This window comes from Puma concolor, chromosome B1 (genome assembly GCF_028749965.1).
Source record: "Puma concolor isolate L17-30 chromosome B1, mPumCon1.1.hap2, whole genome shotgun sequence".
In the NCBI taxonomy this organism is placed as follows: Eukaryota; Metazoa; Chordata; class Mammalia; order Carnivora; family Felidae; genus Puma; species Puma concolor.
In genome coordinates, this window is record NC_141670.1 from 18,785,497 (window position 1) to 18,805,859 (window position 20,363).

The 20,363-nt window shown below is 39.1% G+C and overlaps 1 protein-coding gene across 1 annotated transcript; it reads right to left on the bottom strand.

The window, feature by feature from the left end:
* Window positions 1-747: 747 nt before the first annotated feature.
* Window positions 748-15,674, bottom strand: TRIML2 (tripartite motif family like 2). Its single transcript, XM_025933105.2, has 7 exons — window positions 15,415-15,674; window positions 15,044-15,139; window positions 12,024-12,212; window positions 10,537-10,677; window positions 8,115-8,137; window positions 7,845-7,945; window positions 748-1,422 (listed from the first exon to the last, which is right to left on the bottom strand). The coding sequence occupies exons 1-7, from the start codon at window positions 15,601-15,603 to the stop codon at window positions 833-835; spliced, it is 1,329 nt and encodes a 442-aa protein (XP_025788890.1). The 5' UTR covers window positions 15,604-15,674; the 3' UTR covers window positions 748-832.
* Between the last annotated feature and the right edge of the window lie 4,689 nt (window positions 15,675-20,363).

Consider the following 20,363-nt stretch of genomic DNA (forward strand, 5'->3'; position numbering starts at 1 on the left):
AACAATCATTTTTTTCTTTTTTTAATGTTTGTTTTCAAGAGAGAGAGAGAAAGAGAGAGAGTGAGCATGAGGGGATGGGGAAGGCAGAGAGGGGAACATCACATCCAAAGTGGCTTGAACTCATAAACCCTGAGACAATGACCCGAGTTGAAGTTGGATGCTTAACCACCCATGTGCCTCCTCCCCCAAGACTTATTGTGATTTGCTGTGAAGATGTGCAAAGACTTTTCTTGTCTTGACTTTACTTGTATATCTTGAAGCATTGAATTATCAGGATTCTTATAAGAAATCTAATTATCCTTGTAAGAAAGTAGAATACTTGCAAAAATAATTTTAAAATATTCACATTTTCTGCAATACCTCCTCCCCACCCAGATAAAGTACCCGGGGAAATCGAGTTCTCTGTTTAGAACGATGTCAGGAAGTCTTGACACTGCCAATAATAGGATCAAAGGATGTCTTCATTTCACCTGTCACTGTGATGACGTCCTCAAATCTAAAGTCTTGATTATATCTAATTGTGTTTTCAGAAGTCGCTAGAGTCCTTAACTTAGTCCTACAGAGTCCAGGCTGTATTACTTCTCTAAGTTCCCAATTTTATGCTGCATATGCATTTATTGTTTTAATTAGTAGGGCCCTTCCGTTATTATCATTTATGACTCAGTTTCAATGTAACCTCTGCCACTAAATAGGTGTTGAAAGCCACATGAATGCAAAAACTCTTGGGATAATGAACTAGATTCCAACTCAAGTGTGAGAAATCTTTTATTGGATTACTTTATGTAGATTCTTTTACAAAGTCAAACTCTTTACTTCTGCCCCCTCTTAGATTTCATGCCAAGGAAGACTGTGGGCTAACAGTAACATCACAAGAAGAAACGGGAGGAAGGCAAATGCTAAGTGAGTCTGAATTTGTGACTCCACTTGGGATACAAAGAGAAAATGTGGGCCTGAGAGCTCCTTGGAAGGTGAGGGAAGAGAAATTATAAATGAGGGATGTGTTTGCCACATCATAGAAGGATATGTGCCCAGACTCACAGTCTAGGAAGACTCCAACTTTGTGCATCTGCTCTCCTCTCAAGGAGACCCTCTTCAGGGGGGGAAAGGCCCAGAAGGTATAATTGGTTCCCATCAAAGAACCCATGAGCAAGACTTTATTTCCCGAAGCGGTGGGTAGATCACCATGTCTGCTGGCAGAATCTTCAGATACCCCCAACTGCCACTTGGTGGCCTTCTCCACATCCACCTCCCAGTAGTGCCTCCCTGAGGTGAAGCTTTCCACACCCAACACGGTGGCACTAAAGACAAATCTTCCTGGGCTGCGAGGCACGTCCTGCTGGACATTTCTGAGATGCATGCTTCTCAGATCCTCAGATAAGACCAAACAGGGATTAGCTGTTTTAGGATCCAAAGTGACAGCTCCTGCAGGGAGAGAGAAACTCAGTTAAACTCAGTGAGAGTTGTCCATGCCCACACCACAGACTATTTCTAACATGCAGAGGCTTGCCAATGAGTGGGCTCGTGTCGCAGGCACAGATAGGGAAGAGGCAATCCAAGAGTTCAGGACAGGTAACCTCTGAGCTTTGTATCAAGAAGTGGACACCAGAGAAGAAAGTGACATAATGGAAGGAGATGCAATCTGAGGAGGAAGAACAAAGAATAATGGAGCACACAGAGGTTTGGAAGTACCTGTCAAACCAGAAAGGAATTTGAGCAGGCTGTAAAAATGGCATCCAATCCTACTTAGGTATCACCTGGGACCCATCTCTACTCCTCTGAAGATCTCCAAGCCTGGAACTCCAAGATCTATTCCCCTACAGAATCATCAGAATCTCCTAACAGATCAGGCTTTTCCCTGTGACCGGCTGTGATTCCCTGTAACTGAATTGCTCTCATCTTAAATATCACCAGAGTGTGACCCGGATGCCTACAAATTGTTGCCAGCAGGCCCTTGATATTGAGTAAATCAAAAGAACATATTAGCAGAGGCTAGAAGACCTGAAGGAATTCTCCAGGAAAAAAAAAAAAAAATCAAGCTGAGAACAAGAAAGCTAATGTGATTTCTTATACTTGGATGAAAGTAACACTTGCCTTCATACCTCAAACTGTTCCTTCTCTTTATCTCTTTCTCTTCAACCGTTTCTCAGGGCTAAATGGTGGGTCATCCTTTTCACTACATGCACTCTTTCTCCCCAGGTTACTTCACCTAGTCTCAGTTTTAAATATCTTCTATATGTTCATGGCTTACTTCATGGAGAAGTTGCGAAATACCAGTTCGAAATAACACAGGCATTTAACACATACTGTGCCCAAAATGGAACTTCAAAACTACTCCTTTCTAGTTTCTACTTCAGTTAACAGCATACTTACTTCTTCAGTTGCTAAAGCATAAACCTGGAGTAGTTCCTTATTTCTTACTCTAATTTTTAATCCAGCAGAAGGTTTTGATGCCAAATGCACTTAAATTTCTGGAGTTTAGGCCACATTCATATTATTAGGTGGTCTTAAAAGCCATAAGCCTTTACATTTAAATACAAGTTGTCCCAGACTTTTAGTATTTCCAGAAGATGGGCAGAAACATATGTGGACTCTCTCTACAATAACGCATATATTCATTTTTGAACTCAAAGAATTTCTAAAAATAATATCCAAGGAAAAAAGCAAAACTTTCTGTTTAAAAAAGTCAAACACATACTCAAAGTAAGAAAGCGCTATTTTTTTTAAAATTTGTTTTTAATGTTTATTTTTGAGACAATGCGAGAGACAGAGTGCAATCAGTAGAGGGGCAGACAGAGGGAGACACAGAATCTGAAGCTGGCTCCAGGCTCTGAGCTGTCAGCCCAGAGCCTGACGCAGGGCTCGAACTCACAAACTGTGAGATCATGACCTCAGCCAAAGTCGAACGCTTAACCAACTGAGCCACTCAGGCGCCCCAAGAAAGCACTATTGAGATTAGCAAAAATAAACCTGAATAACTTTAGGTATTGGAATTACCAGGCACTGAACTAAAATAATTTTTGCTTACAAGTTTGAAGACAAAAGAAAAGCTTAAAAATATCTACAGGATATAGAAAAGCTAAAAAGCAAGACCAAATGGATTTGACAAAGAACAAAATAGATTATCTAGAAATGAAAATTAAAGTGTCTATGACTCCATCAAAAGTCTGCTAGAACTGATATATGAATTTAGCAAAGTTGCAGGGTACAAAATTAATGTACAGAAATTGGTTGCATTTTTATACACGAATAATGAAGCAACAGAAAGAGAAATAAACTGATCCCATTCACAATTGCACCAAGAACCATAAAATACCTGGGAATAAACCTAACCAAGGATGTAAAAGATCTGTATGCTGAAAACTATAGAAAGCTTATGAAGGACATTGAAGAAGATACAAAGAAATGGAAAAACATTCCATGCTCATGGATTGGAAGAATAAATTTTGCTAAAATGTCAATACTACCCAAAGCAATCTACACATTCAATGCAATCCCAATCAAAATTGCACCAGCATTCTTCTCAAAGCTAGAACAAACACTCCTAAAATTTGTATGGAACCACAAAAGACCCGAATAGCCAAAGTAATGTTGAAAAAGAAAACCAAAGTGGGAGGCATCACAGACTTTAGCCTCTACCACAAAGTTGTAATCATCAAGACAGTATGGTACTGGCACAAAAACAAACACATAGACCAATGGAATCGAATAGAGAACCCAGAATTGAACCCATAAATGTATGGCCAACTAATCTTTAACAAAGCAGGTAACAGTATCTGATGGAAAAAAAAGTCTCTTTAACAAATGGTGCTTGGAGAACTGGGCAGCAACATGCAGAAGAATGAAACTAGACCACTTTCTTACACCATACACAAAAATAAACTCAAAATGGATGAAGGGCCTAAATATGAGACAGGAAACCATCAAAACCCTAAAGGAGAAAGCAGGAAAAAAACCTCTCTGATCTCAGCCGCAGCAATTTCTCACTTGACACGTCTCCAAAGGCAAGAGAATTAAAAGCAAATATGAACTATTGGGACATCATCAAGATAAAAAACTTCTGCACTGCCAAGGAAACAATCAACAAAACTAAAAGCCAACCAACGGAATGGGAAAAGATATTTGCAAATGACATATTGGATAAAGGGCTAGTATCTAAAATCTATAAAGAACTCACCAAACTCCACATCCAAAAAACAAATAATCCAGTGAAGAAATGGGCAGAAAACATGAATAGACACTTCCCTAAAGAAGACATCCAGACGGCCAACAGGCACATGAAAAGATGTTCAACGTCACTCCTCATCAGGGAAATACAAACCAAAACCACACTGAAATACACCTCACACCAGTCAGAGTGGCTAAAATGAACAAATCAGGAGACTATAGATGCTGGAGAGGATGTGGAGAAATGGGAACCCTCTTGCACTGTTGGTGGGAACGCAAACTGGTGCAGCCGCTCTGGAAAACAGTGTGGAGGTTCCTCAAAAAATTAAAAATAGATCTACCTTATGAGCCAGCAATAGCACCGCTAGGAATTTACCCAAGGGATACAGGAGTGCTGATGCATAGGGGCACTTGTACCCCAATATTTATAGCAGCACTTTCAACAATAGCTAAATTATGGAAAGGGCCTAAATGTCCATCAACTGATGAATGGATAAAGAAAATGGGGTTTATATATCCAATGGAATACTACTTGGCAATGAGAAAGAATGAAATCTGGCCATTTGCAGCAACGTGGATGGAATTGGAGGGTATTATGCTAAGTGAAATAAGTCAGTCAAAGAAAGCCAGATACCATATGTTTTCACTCATATGTGGATCTTGAGCAACTTAACAGAAGACCATGGGAGGGGAAGGAAGGGGAAAAAAAAGTTACAGAGAAGGAGGGAGGCAAACCATAAGAGACTCTTAAATACTGAGAAAAAACTGAGGGTTGATGGGGGGATGGGGGAAAGGGGAAAGTGGGTGATGGGCACTGAGGAAGGCACTTGTTGGGATGAGCACTGGGTGTTGTATAAATAAACTGAAGTGTCTATGGACGATTATAAGAAAGCTATATATCAATATGCCTCATTAACCTAAATACCAAAATTCTTTAAAGTATTAGCACATTGAATCCAGCAATATATAAAATGGATGAAACATCATAACCAGGTTTACTCCTGGAATGCAAGGCTGGGCCAATGAAAAAATATATTTACCATATTAATATATGAAGAAAAAATATGCATCTAATAAATTCAACATTTGTTCACGATACAAAGTTTTAGCAAACCAGGAATAGAGGGAGAACTTCCTTAACTTGATGAAAGGCAACTACAAAAACCTACAGCTAATGAAAAGTTCAAGTGAAAGACTTAATGCTTTCTTTCACCCTAAGATCAAGAACAAGGCAAATGTTTCTCAGTGCTCTTATGTGATATTATATTTGAGGTCATAGCACCAGTACAAGGTGAGAAAAATACAGAAAGGATTACATATTGTAAAGAAATAAAACTGCCTGTATTAATAGAGCACCTGACTCTCTTTGCAGAAAATCCCAAAGAATCTATAAAAAAGCCACCAGCTCTGAATGAGTTTAGCATAGTCATAGATGCAATGTCAATATATACAAATTATTTTTATATATAAGCAATAAACTAGAAATGAATAAAATTTCAATTAGAAGTGTGTATAAGAACTAAAAACTATAAAATACTTAGAGACCCATCTAATATGCATGATATTTGTTTGCTGAAAACTTCAAAACATTGCTGAGTGAAGCAGACCTAAAAAGAAATATGTCATCTTATCCCTAAATTAATCTATACGTTCAATATAACACCATTTAAAATCTCAGGGTTTTTTTTGTAGAACCCAACAAGCTGATTTTAAAACTTATGTGAAAAAGCAAAGGATCTAGAGTAGGCAAAATTATTTTTATAAGAACAAATTTGGAAAACTCACATGCCATATTTAAGACTTCCTATAGAGTACACATTCAAGACAGTGTTGTATTAGCAAAAGGAAAAACACAGTGATCAATGGACCTATTAGAGTCAATATAGACCTGCTTAAACGTGCCAGCTGATTTTCAACAAAGGTGCTAAGTAAATTTAATGAATAATATCTTCACCAAATAATTCTGGAACAACATGAACAAAAAAGGATACATACATGAACAAAAAAGGAGCGGGTGGGGAGTTATACCAGATCCTGAGTCATACACACATATGACTCCAAAAGAATAACAGACATAAATGTAAGAGCTAAAGCTTCAAGAAAAAAAAAATCTTTATTTGGATACTAAAATACTTCTTAGCACACAAATAGCACAAACCATAACAGAAAAAAAAGTTGGTAAGCTGAATTTCAAAATTATTTGCAATAATCAAGATATACAAGCCACGCCAAGTGTCCACCAACAGATGAATGGGTAAAGAAGAAGTGGTAGATATACACAATGGAATATCAGTCAGCCACACAAAAGGATGAAATCTTGCTATTTGCAACAACATGGATGTAAATAAAGACTATAATGCTAAGTGAAATAAGCGAGTCAAAGAAATACAAATACCATGATTTCATTCATGTGGAATTTAAGAAACAGAACAAATGAACAAAAAGACAAACTGAAAAACAGACTCTTAACTATGAGAACCAAACTGATGGTTACCAGAGGGACGCAGGTTGGGGAAGGGGTATAACAGGCAATGGGGAATAAGAATACACTTCTCATGATGAGCACTGAGTAATGTACGGGCTTGTTGGATCACTACTTGTGCACCTGAAACTAATAAAACACTGTGCACTAACAACATTGGAATTAAAATTAAAAATTTAATAAAAAAAGAAAATATAAATCACAGAGTGGAATAAATATTTGCAAAACGTGTCTGATAAAGAACTGGTAAATATTAATCAGAAAATATAAAGAAATCACAAAACTCAATAATATACAACAAAATTTTAAAAATAGGCAAAATGTTTATAGATATACTTCAAATAGATATAATAAAGTACAAATAAACATGAAAATATGCTCGACATCCCTAGTCATTTCAGAAATGCAAATTAAAATTTAAAGTGATATATAACTACGTATCTATTAGGTCAGCTTTAATTAAAGAAAAAAAAAGTGACACTACCAAATGCTTATGACGATGTAGAGCAACTGAATCTCATACATTAACAGTGGGAATGCAAAATGGCACAGCCAATTTGGAAAACAAATTTTACAGTCCCTCTCCTAGATATGCAACCAAGAGAAATGAAGTCATGTCCACTTAAAACTCCCTAAGCAAATATTTATAGCATATATTTAGAAATAACTCAAGTGGCCATGGAACTGCAAGAGAATAAATTGTGGTCTATTCATACAATGGAGTACAACACAACAACAAAAAAGAATAAACTACTGATACACACAACAAACTTGGATATGCCTCTCATGCTTTACACTAAGTGAAAAAAGCCAGACTCAAAAGGCTACCTACCGTATGAATCCACCTGCAGGACATTCCAGAAAAGGCAGTGGGGCAGGAGATAGAAATCTTTCATTATACGTATATGTTGACATTTTTTCCCCTAGAAGTTTAATTTTTTTTTTTTTAATTGAAATCTTCTTGCAATCATGTTTCAGGGTTGAAAACTGGGAAAGGATTTGCACAGGAGAGCCTTTCAACATAAGAGCATACAATTATTTTCTTGATAACTATCCAATGTGCGTAGCATTATTAAACTCTCCAGTCTTTTTAAATCCTTAAGCTCTTTGGAATATACTTGTATTTATGGTAGGATGTTCGCTGGATTTTCCAATACAAAGTCAAGTGCCCTGTAATCATGGAGGTGTGTCGACTTACTTTGCAGAACTTTGAGCATTCTGCTCATTCCTGTTACTTGGCATAAACTCAGGTCCGTGATTTGGGCTTGCTCCAGACACTGAAGCAGTAGTGACTCACTCCTATTAAAAAAAGGACAGCCTGTTATCTGTGCAGACGCCAGGCCCCCCACTATTCAGAGGATGGATCTTGTTACATGACCTCCCGATCCTTACCCCAACATCCCTACTCCTGGGTGCTCGTGTATCAGACCTTGACTCCCACCCCAATGTTTCCAAAATGAAAACTTACCTTTTCAAAGAAGATCCTGCATTCTGCAGGGTGAAAAAGAGATAAGGTTAGTATCTGAGCCACGCCTCTTGTGAGTTGTACCCCTGAAAATATCTTCTCATAATGAAACTTGATTTCTACATAATTTCCTCAGCTTCATGGTACTAATTATCAGATACCAAATTTTAACACTGAATGGTAGAAGTCAGAAAAAATACTTAAAATCACAGTTATATTCCCAAGGTAACTATTTGGGTTTTTTGTTTTAATATTCTTAGTTTTATTATTCAGGGACTATATAGTCATTTTACATGGAATTTAGAACCTGCTGAGTCAGATGATGTCTTGACAAGATTTATATTTAATCTGGATGTCTTTCTTTCCTTCTTTTAAAACTTTTTTTTAAGGTTTATTTATTTTGAAAGAGAGAGAGAGAGAGAGAGAGAGAGAGACAAAGACAGAGGGAGAGAGAGAATTCCAAGCAGGCTCTGCACTGTCAGCGCAGAACCTGATGTGGGTCTTGAACTCACAAACCATGAGATCATGACCCGAGCCGAGATGGAGAGTGCAGATGCTTGGGGTGCCTGTGTGGTTAAGTGTCCGACTTTGGCTCAGGTCATGATGTAATGACTGCAAAATTTATCACATCATACACTTATAATACAATATTGTTTTATATATTCATTATACCACACATTAGATCTGTATTGTTTATTACTATTTATTACAAGTTTGTGCCCTTAAACACCATCACTCTTATCAACGATCTGCCACCCTATTCCATTCTCCAGTAAGTACCCTTTTACTTTTGTTTTTTAAAATAGGTTTAACTTTTTTAGATTCCATATATAAGCAATATTGTACAATAGTTGTATTTCTGACTTATCTTGCTTAAGCACAATGTGTTCACAGTCTATCCATGTTATCACAGATGAGAGGATATTTTCCTTTCTCATGGCTCAGTAATATTCCATCATGTATACGTACCACACCTTTTTCATTCATTTATCTTTTAATGGACATTTGGGTTGTTTCCAAACATGAGTATGTGTATCCCTTTGAAATTCTGTTTTCATTTCCTTTGGGTATAGGCACACAAAGGGAATTGCTGGATCATATGGTAGATCTATTTCTCATTTTTTGAAATACTTCCATATTGTTTTCTACAGCGGTTGGACCAATTTACATTCCCACCAACAATGTTTAAGTACTTCCTTTTCACCATATCCTCACCAGCACCCATTGTCTTTTATTGATGATAGTCATTCTAACAGTTGAGAGGGTCTATCTCATTGTAGTTTCTTATTTAAATGTTTATTTTTGAGAGAGGAGAAAGGGAGGGAGGGAGAGGGAGACAGGGAGAGAGGGGGAGAGGGAGTAGGGGGAGAGAGAGAGAGAGAGGGAGAGAGAATCCCAAGCAGGCTCTGCACTAACAGCATGGCTCGATCCCATGAACCATGAGACCATGACCTGAGCTGAAATCAAGAGGTGGACACTTAAATGACTGAGCCATCCAGGTGTCCCTCACTGTGGTTTTGATTTAACTTTCCCAAGGGACATATTTTCCATTCCTCACCTCAGTCATCTTATCCAGAATAGTCATCATTTCAAACTCTGCCCATCTACTTGCTTTCTATACTGTCAATGGCAAGAGTTGAGCAGGTGCAAGGGCTTGCTAAACTGGGGATGGTCGGGGAAGCTGGGTCAGAAGCTGAGCATAACTGAGCCACACCTACTTTAACTGTCTGGGACTGGGCTCTAGAATAGAACCCAACAGTTTATCAGCAAGTGTTTCTCAAATAAGAGCACTCCCATTGCAAATACGAGTCCAGCAGCAGCAGGATATGGATAAAGTCTTAAAAAGATAATAATTTACTAGTTGAAAGGTGATGCATTTAAAATATACAATACTATGCAAATAAATCTCACCCTTGTTTCTCCAAGGTTACTGCTCAATGTTTGTGTTACAATCTCTGCGTTTATTTTGCCAAAGTCAGTCCGTGAATGTTAACGAACATATGTCTATACATATATACGTATCCACAAAACCAAACAAAAAAGCAGTTCCGTATGTTTCCACTCCAATCAAATACCCTGAAAATACCTTTTACCACTATAGAGTTGCTTCATTCTTTTTTTCTGGTTGCAGAATATTCTATTGTATTGATGTGTCATTATTCGACTAACCAATTATTCACCCTAATAAGGGATATCTCAATTCAAACTAATTACTGATAGTCTTAAGGTGAGAATTCATACCATGAAGTAACTCTCCCCTGTACCAGGGTTTTAGATAATTCATAATGCTTTTGGTGACTGCCAAAAGCTACACAGCCTTCATGTATGTTTGCAAATTATAGAATATTCTAGAACTGACATTTAATGAGAACGGTCCACTTCTCATTCTCAAATACTGCAATGAAGATCATTTCTGGAATCTTACCTGGAGCACCATTAGGGTGTATTTCCCACACTTCTTCTCCAGCTCTACAGTCATCTTTTGGAGGCTGCAGATGTGTCCCGAAAGCCGGCCTTCACTCTCCTTCAGTTTATTCATGTTCTCTTTCCCCAAATCGTTCAGTCTCTGCAGAATCATCTCTTTATTACTATTTTACAAGTGATAATCTCATTTATTCACTAATTCAACTACCTCTTCAATGCACTTTTCTTCCTGCCATTTCAAAAATACATATAAGTAGATATGGCCCGACAACTCCTCTGTGTCAAGAAGGACACCTCACTAGAAGCTAGATTCTTTGACACAATATATTTGTGTTGATGTGGAAGGTATGCACATAGTCCACTTATACAGAAGACAACCTGACTCTAAAACAGATCACGTTATTTTGCTGTACAGTTTTGTCCAGAAAGTCTCCTATTACCTTCATTAAATTAAGATTTGAAATTAAAAATATAATCAATTAATAAGAAAGAATGAATCAAGCTACTGACATTTTTTATCCTTGCAAAGATGCTTTATCTAGGCATAAGAGCACATGCTCATGTTATTTTTCTTCTTAACACAAAGGATGCATATTATACCCTACTTTAAAAAAATTTTTTTAATGTTTATTTTTGAGAGAGACAGAGAGTGAGCAGGGGAGGGGCAAAGAGAGAGGGAGACACAGAATCTGAAGCAGGCTCCAGACTCTGAGCTGTCAGCACAGAGCCCGAAGTGGGGCTCCAACCCACGAACTGTGAGATCATGACTTGAGCTGAAGTTGGTCGCTTAACCTACTGAGCCACCCAGGCGCCCCTACTTGTTTTTTATTAATAAATAGTATGTTCTTGGAGAGCATTTCTTATCCATACACATATGGCTGTGTTATCTTTTCTAACTGCTGAAGAGCATTCCATTTTAAGTACATAATACAATCTATTTTGAGAGTCCTGTATTGATGGATATAGGTTGTACTTAATCTCTTGCTATCATAAACTTTACAATTAATAATAATGCCTAATAGTCTCCACTGCATAATACGTGCAAACACTATTTAAAGAGCTTTATGTAGATTATCACATTCAATCCTCACAATAGCATAAAAACTACAGGTATTTTCTCCACTTTATAGCTAAGGAAACTGAGTCTCGGGTTAAACAACATGTATAGGTTAGACTAGCCACTTAGAGACTAGTAAATAGCAGAAGCCAGGTAGGAATTTCACCAGTCTGGCTTCAAACATGACCTCTAAACCATGGCTCTATACTGGAATAATTTTACAGCATTCCCTTATCCTTGCATCTTTTTATATGCATGTAAGCATATCTGTAAGATAAGTGACCGGAAATAGAACGGCTGGCTGAATACGTACATTCTTTTAATGTACGTGTGGCTGTCACTGGATGTCTCATTCTAGAATTGGCATAATGTTCAGCTCCCCTTTCCCTCATTTCCCAAATACTGTGAGCGTGCCGTTTTCCACCTCTCACCTGTAGCGTTTCCTGGGACTGCCCCTTCAGCTCTGTGGCAAATGCCAGCACTTGATTCAGATGGTCTTCCCTCAACTTTGGGTTGAATACGCAGTCTTGTAGGCTCCGGAAGTTCATCTCTTCAACCATCAACCGGAACCTTATTCTATATTCAGACTCAATCATCTCTTTAAAATCCTGCTCTTCTCCCTTCATCACAGATATAGATAAGAGACTTCAAGTTAAACAGCAGAGATAAATATTCATGGTCACTTTCCATCTCTAACTCCAATACAAAGACAAGGGAATATCAAGTACAGGGGAAGAAACAAAATGCATACATACAGAGGGCAAAGAAAGTTTCACGATCAACCAACATCAACATAATCTTAGAACATGCAATGCAGATGAACACATGTTAACTGACTTAGAAAACTGAGGAATCTACAATCACAGTGACAAAGAGGGGGAGATGAGGAAAATTGGAAGGTGGGGCAAATGGATTTGGCTGTGCTTTGGATAATGAGTATCAGGAAAGGGAAATGGTAGGGTGACACCAAAGTTGTTAGATAAAGCAACTGGAAGAAGGAAGTTGCCAAAACAGGAAAACAAGGGAGGGATAGATTGTAGAGGCAGGGAGTGTATCAGCAGCTCAGTTTTTGGATATGCTGGTTTTGATTAGTCAATCAGTCATCCAAAAGAGATGCTGAATAGAAGTTGGATGTGAAAGCCTATATCACTTGGAAGTCAGAGCTACAGACTGGTACTGGGAGTGGCCAGCTTAATGATATTTCATCTCATGAGACTCCGCAGTCAATACTTATCAAGAACCGAACCACTGCTCACCACCTTTACCACTAACCCCTGGTTCACCATCACCTGTCCCTGATAACTACAACAGTCCCCTGTCAAGTATCCCACCTCTGCTCTCACCCTCCTACAGTCTTGTCTTATCTCAGCAGTCAGTGTTTCTGTGAGAATGAAAGTTCAATCAAGCCACCCCTCTGTTCAAAACTTTCCTCGTTTCCCTATTTCATTTAAACAAAATTTTTTTAAGTTTATTTATTTTGAGAGATTAAGACAGAGAGCAGGGGAAGGGCAGAGAGAGAGAATGAGAGAGAGAATCCCAAGCAGACTCTGCACTGCCAGCACAGATCCTGATGTGGGGCTAGAAACCAAGAACTGTGACATCATGACCTGAGCTGAAATGAAGTCAGATGCTTAACAGACTAAGCCACCAAGGCACCCTTCCCTATTTCATTTAAAGTCCTCTGCCCTAGGGGTGCCTGGGTGGCTCATTCGGTTAAGTGGACTTTAGCTCAGGTCATGATCTCTCAAGGTTAGGTTTGTGAGTTTGAGCCCCACTTCCTGCTCTGTGCCGACAGCTCCGTCTGGAGCCTGCTTCAGATTTTGTGTCTTCCTCTCTCTCTGCCCCTCCCCTGCTGGCACTGTCTCTCTCCCCCTCAAAAATAAATAAACATAAAAAAAAAAAAAGTCAGCTGCCCTATAGATTTGGCCCCTTTATCTTCTAATCTCACCTATCAGCTTCCACTGCCTTTCCAGCCCCAACTAAGAACCTACCAGATTCTTCCCAAAACAGTATAACTCAATCCCTCAACAGCTTGAGTTTTCTCAAATGCCACTTTCTGAACAAGGTCCTGATCACTTTATTTCAAAGTATATCCCATCATGCTTCCCTCTGCCCACCCCTCCCTGAATGTATAGCATTTACCATGTAACATTCATTTTACTTATTTGGTTTACTTCCATGAGAATGTCAGTTGCACAAGGGCAATTTTTTTCCCCCTCTCTTACTACTGAATCTCCAATACCTAGTATAGTCCCTGGCAAAGAGTGGGACCCCAATATTTTATTTTTGAATATATGGTGGTTAAGGCTGAAAAAAATGGGGATCAGTTGAAAAGTTCTTGCAGAGTCAGTCAATTCTTCTCTATCATCTTCAACTAGCCATTTATTTTCTTTAAAATTGAAAGAGGGGCGCCTGGGTGGCGCAGTCGGTTAAGCGTCCGACTTCAGCCAGGTCACGATCTCGCGGTCCGTGAGTTCGAGCCCCGTGTCGGGCTCTGGGCTGATGGCTCAGAGCCTGGAGCCTGTTTCCGATTCTGTGTCTCCCTCTCTCTCTGCCCCTGCCCCGTTCATGCTCTGTCTCTCTCTGTCCCAAAAATAAATAAACGTTGAAAAAAAATTTAAAAAAAAAAAATAAAATTGAAAGAGAGAAGAGTCAGAATCTGGATATCTGGCACAGAACAGAGTTAAAGGCTTGAGTTAGAAGGTTTGAAATCAGAAGTGAAACATGGGCATAACAGACAGCAAGCCCTCATTCTGGACAGTAATTCTCAAACTGCCTTTTAAATGGTTTTAGGATTCAAATTTTTAAAAAAGGGGGAGGGGCACCTGGGTAGCTCAGTTGGTTAAGCATCTGACTTTGGCTCAGGTCATGATCTCATGGTTTGTCAGTTTGAGCCCCGCATCAGGCTCTGTGCTGACAGCTCAGAGCCTGGAGCCTGCTTCAGATTCTGTCTCCTTCTCTCTCTGCCCCTCCCCCACTCACACTCTGTGTCTCTCTCCTTCAAAAATAAATAAACTTAAAAAAAATAATAAATGGTTTCAGGATTTACATGGCCACCAACACTACATGAGATGCTCACTCGCCCATGGCACTGTTATAAACTGTTATCAATCATTAGTATCTTCCAATAAGGGTTACAAATGTCATTTCACAAATTTAAGAGTTAATTTGTATTCTTCTTACCATAAAAAAAGTTCAGGATCTTCTTATTCAAAAGGTAGTTGCATTTCCTTTTCTGCAAAATCTCATTTCTTTGATCGTTTTTCTATTGAATTTCTAGTCTTCTGCTTATTGATGTTAGAGAGTTCTTTATTCGTAAAGAAATTAACACTTTTCCTACCAATGGATTTCAAATATTTTTCCTGGTTTGTCATTCATCTTTTGACTTTGTTTATGTTATTTGCTGTCCAACGTTATAGGTAATTCCCTAAGACTCGAGATAAGCACTGACCTGAATCATCACCATTCTTTCTTGCTCATCAGCCAATATGCTTTTAGCTACTTCAAGTTTCTCCTTCAATGTGTTCAATATCTCCTGGAATAACTTCTGCAGAGAAATAGATCACAAAACTCTAGGTAAAGTAATTGCTTTAGAATAGTTAGATTTTTCACCTTGGACAACTGAAAAAGGGCCAAAACACCTATGTTTTCTTAGCCTTTACGTTTAAGGTCTAAATATAGTACCTGTCTAGAATTCTCTGATAAACACTGCCTAAGGGAAGTGGCCTTGCGGGATCAGAATATCGCCTCCCCTCCCCCAAATCAGTTAGTAAGAGGAGGCGGCCAGTGTTAAGAGTGCTCTGGGATCTGCAGGAGGCTCACCCTATAAACGCCAGCAGCCTCTTGTACTCCACACACCAGGTGATTCTCGTGCTCCTGAGAGTGGAAGCACTGGCCACACAGCAGGATTTGGTCATCAACACAGAACAACTGCACTAGTTCCAGGTGTTTCTCACAGTAGACATCTTCCGGGAATTTTTGCTGTAACTGGGAGCTGAGCCTCCTGGACATCCTGGCAGGTGTCCCTAGGTGAACTTTCTGCCGTGGAATACCTCCCTGCACACTGAACCATAAAAGAGTGGCGGTGAGGGGCGCCTGGGTGGCGCAGTCGGTTAAGCGTCCGACTTCAGCCAGGTCACGATCTCGCGGTCCGGGAGTTCGAGCCCCGCGTCAGGCTCTGGGCTGACGGCTCGGAGCCTGGAGCCTGTTTCCGATTCTGTGTCTCCCTCTCTCTCTGCCCCTCCCCCGTTCATGCTCTGTCTCTCTCTGTCCCAAAAATAAATAAACGTTGAAAAAAAAATTTAAGAGTGGTGGTGATTTGGGGGAGTCACACTTGCCAACCGCGGTGTCCACCCTCAGCCAAGCATCAGATCCCCTCAGCGCATCCGCGGCTCCTCACCCGCAGGTCTTCCGCAGCCAGCAGCCACGTGCTCGGGGGAGGACACAAGGGACTCACACCCCTATCCTGAGATTGAGGGGGCTTCCAAGTTTTCTCAAAATTTAGCACTGGGCTGAAAATTAGTTACAAGTGAGGACACAGGACACCACTTCCCCGTAAGGCACTAGGAAAAAAAAAAAAGCAGCTGAAGAAGAAAGAAAAAGAAGAAAAGGCACTTACTAGAAGGCAGAGAGTATTAAAGCTCTGGAGGAACATCCGGGACTAGAGTGCCGCAAAGACTGGCTTCAGGCATTTAAGGACGCTCTCCCTTTCCCAGGGCTTGCACAAGCAGGAAAATGCAGCCAGCTTCCCGGGCCTCCTTAAAGGGGAGTGGCACTTGGGTGCCAAATTTAAGGGAGAACCCGCTTTCTAAGTACGCATGCGCCTAAGTGTGAGGCACCTCAAGTTTTGTGGGCAAAGCCGAAGACATCTGTCATCTAAGAGCTGGCCAATAAAGATATCGATTAAAAAAATAAAAAGGCACCCCCAAAAGAAAAACTTAACAAAATTTAAGGGAAACTAGATTTTTCACCTTGGACACCTGAAAAAGGGCCAATACACCTAAAGGGAAACTGCTTTTAAGGAAAGAGAGAAAGGGATCTATAATCTCTTCCATCCCCATTTCCAGACGATTCTGATTACCTTTGAGCAACAATTCTGATACTCGAGGAACATTTTAATTCTATTCCTAAAAGGGATTACCCACTGAATTTGGGTAGCTTTTCACCAACGAAGAATTGCCTTGCCTTACTTCTCTTTTCTAACTCCATCTCCAGCCATTGTTACGGTGGTGACACTGTAACACCCAAGTATTAATTTCTCAAAAAAAAAAAAAAAATCCTCTATCCTGTTTACATTTGTCCCCATTCCATCTTATTAACCAGCTCTTTTGACAAACTCTTGGAACAAATCTGACAGACCTCCGAAGTCCCAGACTTCCATTTGTGGACTTACTAGCTTCCCCCTCGCCCGCCCACCAGGATGCTCTCACTGTCACCCAAACCCTGCCATCAACTAGACCTCCTGTCTTTTCATTCCTTCTCATTTTTAATTTAAGACATGCAAAACACTTTTATAGCTATGAAGTTGATTAATTGTGTATGTATGATAACTTTGTATTTTGTGAGGATAAATATTAAAGCAGCAGTTTTCAAAGTGTGGTTCCCAAGACTTGGTTTGCCTTTTTTACTGTGTTAACATTTGTGCTGATAGTAGATAGAACTTCTGGCATCTTACCATTCATCAAGTAAGTAGCACCAAGTATGGTCATTTATCGTGTTTTTCAATCTCTTGCATACTCCCAGTTAATTTTTTTTTTTTTTTTTTACTTAATAACCTTACTTTCTTGATGAAACAAAATAATAAGGGAGCTATTAAGTACAGGATTTAATTAATATTTTGGGTGACAAAATGAAAACTGCATAGAGCATTTATGCTGCATTTGGGAATACAGGCGTTGTCTCAAGAAAAAAACACTTTCTATAACAGTTACAAGCCATACTAGCCATGTTTTTTCCAGCACGTTTTTGTTGAAAGAACAAATGAGACAAATGTGGTCATTCAGATGTAGCACTTTGGAAGATATTTTCTCAAACACTAACAGAGTGACCCTGTCATTTCAAGAAAACCAAGTGAGTGTATTAGTTGTCAATGATAAAATTCTGGCTTTGGAGAACTTGTATCCACTGTCGAAAGCTTGACAGCTTCCCAAGACTTTGACAGCTTCTTTTCTGATAAAAATTGGTGGTGATATTAACAAATGTGACTTGGATATTGTATAGTGAAATATGTCAACATTTGGAAAGTCTGAAAACTCAGTGAACTAATGTGTTCCAAAAGACCAATGCCTGATGTTAAGATTATGCAAGGATAAAATGTAGATGCAAAGTATCAGACAGAACAATGGATTTTAATACAATAGAAAACACTCATTGGTAAATTCAGGAAGAAAAGTCCTAATTACCTGAAAAAAGCCATTTGAATGTGCTCTCCTTTCCCAACAATGTATTTGTATGAGGACAGATTTTCTTCATATATTTCAACTAAAATAGCACTGCAGTGGGTGGAATGTTGGAGCAGATATACTAGCTGTCTGATAAACCAGAAATTAAAGAGATTTGCAAAACTGTAAAACCATGCCACTTTTTTTCAATTAATTGTTCAGAAGAGGATCCTCATAAAAATGTTATGTTTACTTTTAATAGTTTAATATATATATATATTTTTTAAACTCAGTTTTTTTTTTAACGTTTTTTTTTAATTTATTTTTGGGACAGAGAGAGACAGAGCATGAACGGGGGAGGGGCAGAGAGGGAGGGAGACACAGAATCGGAAACAGGCTCCAGGCTCCGAGCCATCAGCCCAGAGCCTGAGGCGGGGCTCGAACTCACGGACCGCGAGATCGTGACCTGGCTGAAGTCGGACGCTTAACCGACTGCGCCACCCAGGCGCCCCTTAAACTCAGTTTTAATTTCTAAATCAGTGACTACAGATAGATATGACACACAAAAAACGTTTTAAGGTCTTCACCAATAATTTGGGTACAAAGGAGTCCTGAGACCAAAGTTCTGAACCATGGTCTTAGAGGGCATATTCCTGAGAAATGGGATTCCTGATAAATACACCTATAATTTTGGTACATTTTGCTGTAATCCCAACCACAAAAGTTGCACAGTTTTGTGTTCCAAGCAACATATGAGAAAGGTGTCAAATTTTTGCTTGCTTGATAGGTGAGAAATGGTATCTTTATATATTGTCAGTTTACATTTTATTTTCACATGCTAAAAAGCCATTTTCATTTCTTTTTCTATGAACCATTTGTTTAAGCCTTTACTCAAAAACATTTTTTTTAAGTGCTTATTTATTTTTGAGAGAGAGAGAGAGAGAGACAGCATGAATGGGGGCAGAAACAGAGGGAGACACAGAATCCAAAGCAGGCTCCAGGCTCTGAGCTGTCAGCATAGAGCCTTATGCGGGGATCAAACCCACAAACATGAGATCACCTGAGCTGAAGTTTTTTTTAACCTTACATCCTCTTGAGATTCTAAGTTTTGGGGTGCTTCGAGGGTCAATTCTAGTCCCTTATTCTAGTTCCAGTGACTCCCTAGATAATCACATTTCCAAAAATTTAAGTACCTCTCTCCAATTTAATCTTCTACCTACACAGAACACTTCCAACTCATTGGCAATTAAATGCCTAATAAGCACCCCACATTAGCATATCTAAAGCACTATCCAGGATTTCAAACAATACCTTCCTTTCCCCAGCGCACTTTAAAACTGATTCATTTAGAAGCATAATTTAAACCGCCATCATCTCAACTACTTTGTGTTCAGCCCTGCCCCCACCCCCCATCCCCACCTCCTCAGCTCAACCAGAATACTTTTTTAAACCTAAATCAAGGTTTCTGACAACTTCCCTTTGCACTTAGGCTAAAATCTAAATGGCTAAGCAAGTTCTAGATGGTTTCCCTGCCTACATATAATCTCACCTTTATCTTCCCCCAGCCATTGTCCATTCCAGTTATGATAAATTCATCTGTGCCCTTTCTGCTTCCTCACTTGGCAATGCTTTTCTGTCATATTTTTATACTTCTAGTTCTTTCTTCCCTTCAGTTCTCAGCTCAAATATCACTTCAGAGAGGCCCTTTTAGAACTACGCAATTGGAAATACCCTTCCACTATTTATATCCTTTCGTTTTCTTTGTTATCTAATTTTATGCATGAACAAATATATTTGTTGTTCACTCTCCATCCACAAGAAATTACAATTCCTTAGAGGCCCTATATCTGCACCTGACTTACTAGATGCTCAATAAATATTTTGAAGAAATGTTTAAAATCAAACCAGCACAAAGTTAAAGGGAAACCAGAGAAAGAGAGAATAGAGATTAAATATTTTTACAGGAAAAAAAGAAAGGAAAGTTGGAGAATACTTTGTTTTCCTAGAATGTTGACTATGTGCTAAACTGTTACCAACATTTATCTCATTTTTCCTAATTTCATCTTTCCCCTTTGCCCTCGCTTTCTTATTTATTCTTTTATAAGGTTACATTTCGTATATACACTAAAACTTTCACAATATTAAGATCAAGTCTAGATATTTAAAGAAAACCATAAGGAAGGAAATGGTCTTCAGGGAAAAAATCTCACCTTTCTTTGTAATCCTGAGTATTTCCCTTCAGGGAAAAAGCCAGAATAGTGGTGACTGAAGGGCTTTTATCTGTTCAGCTGCTCCCAGGACCTCACCTCTCACCATCATTTAGGAAACCTGTGAAGTTTCAAATTCTATCCATATAATAAATCTAGGATAGTGGTTATCAAACTTCAGTGA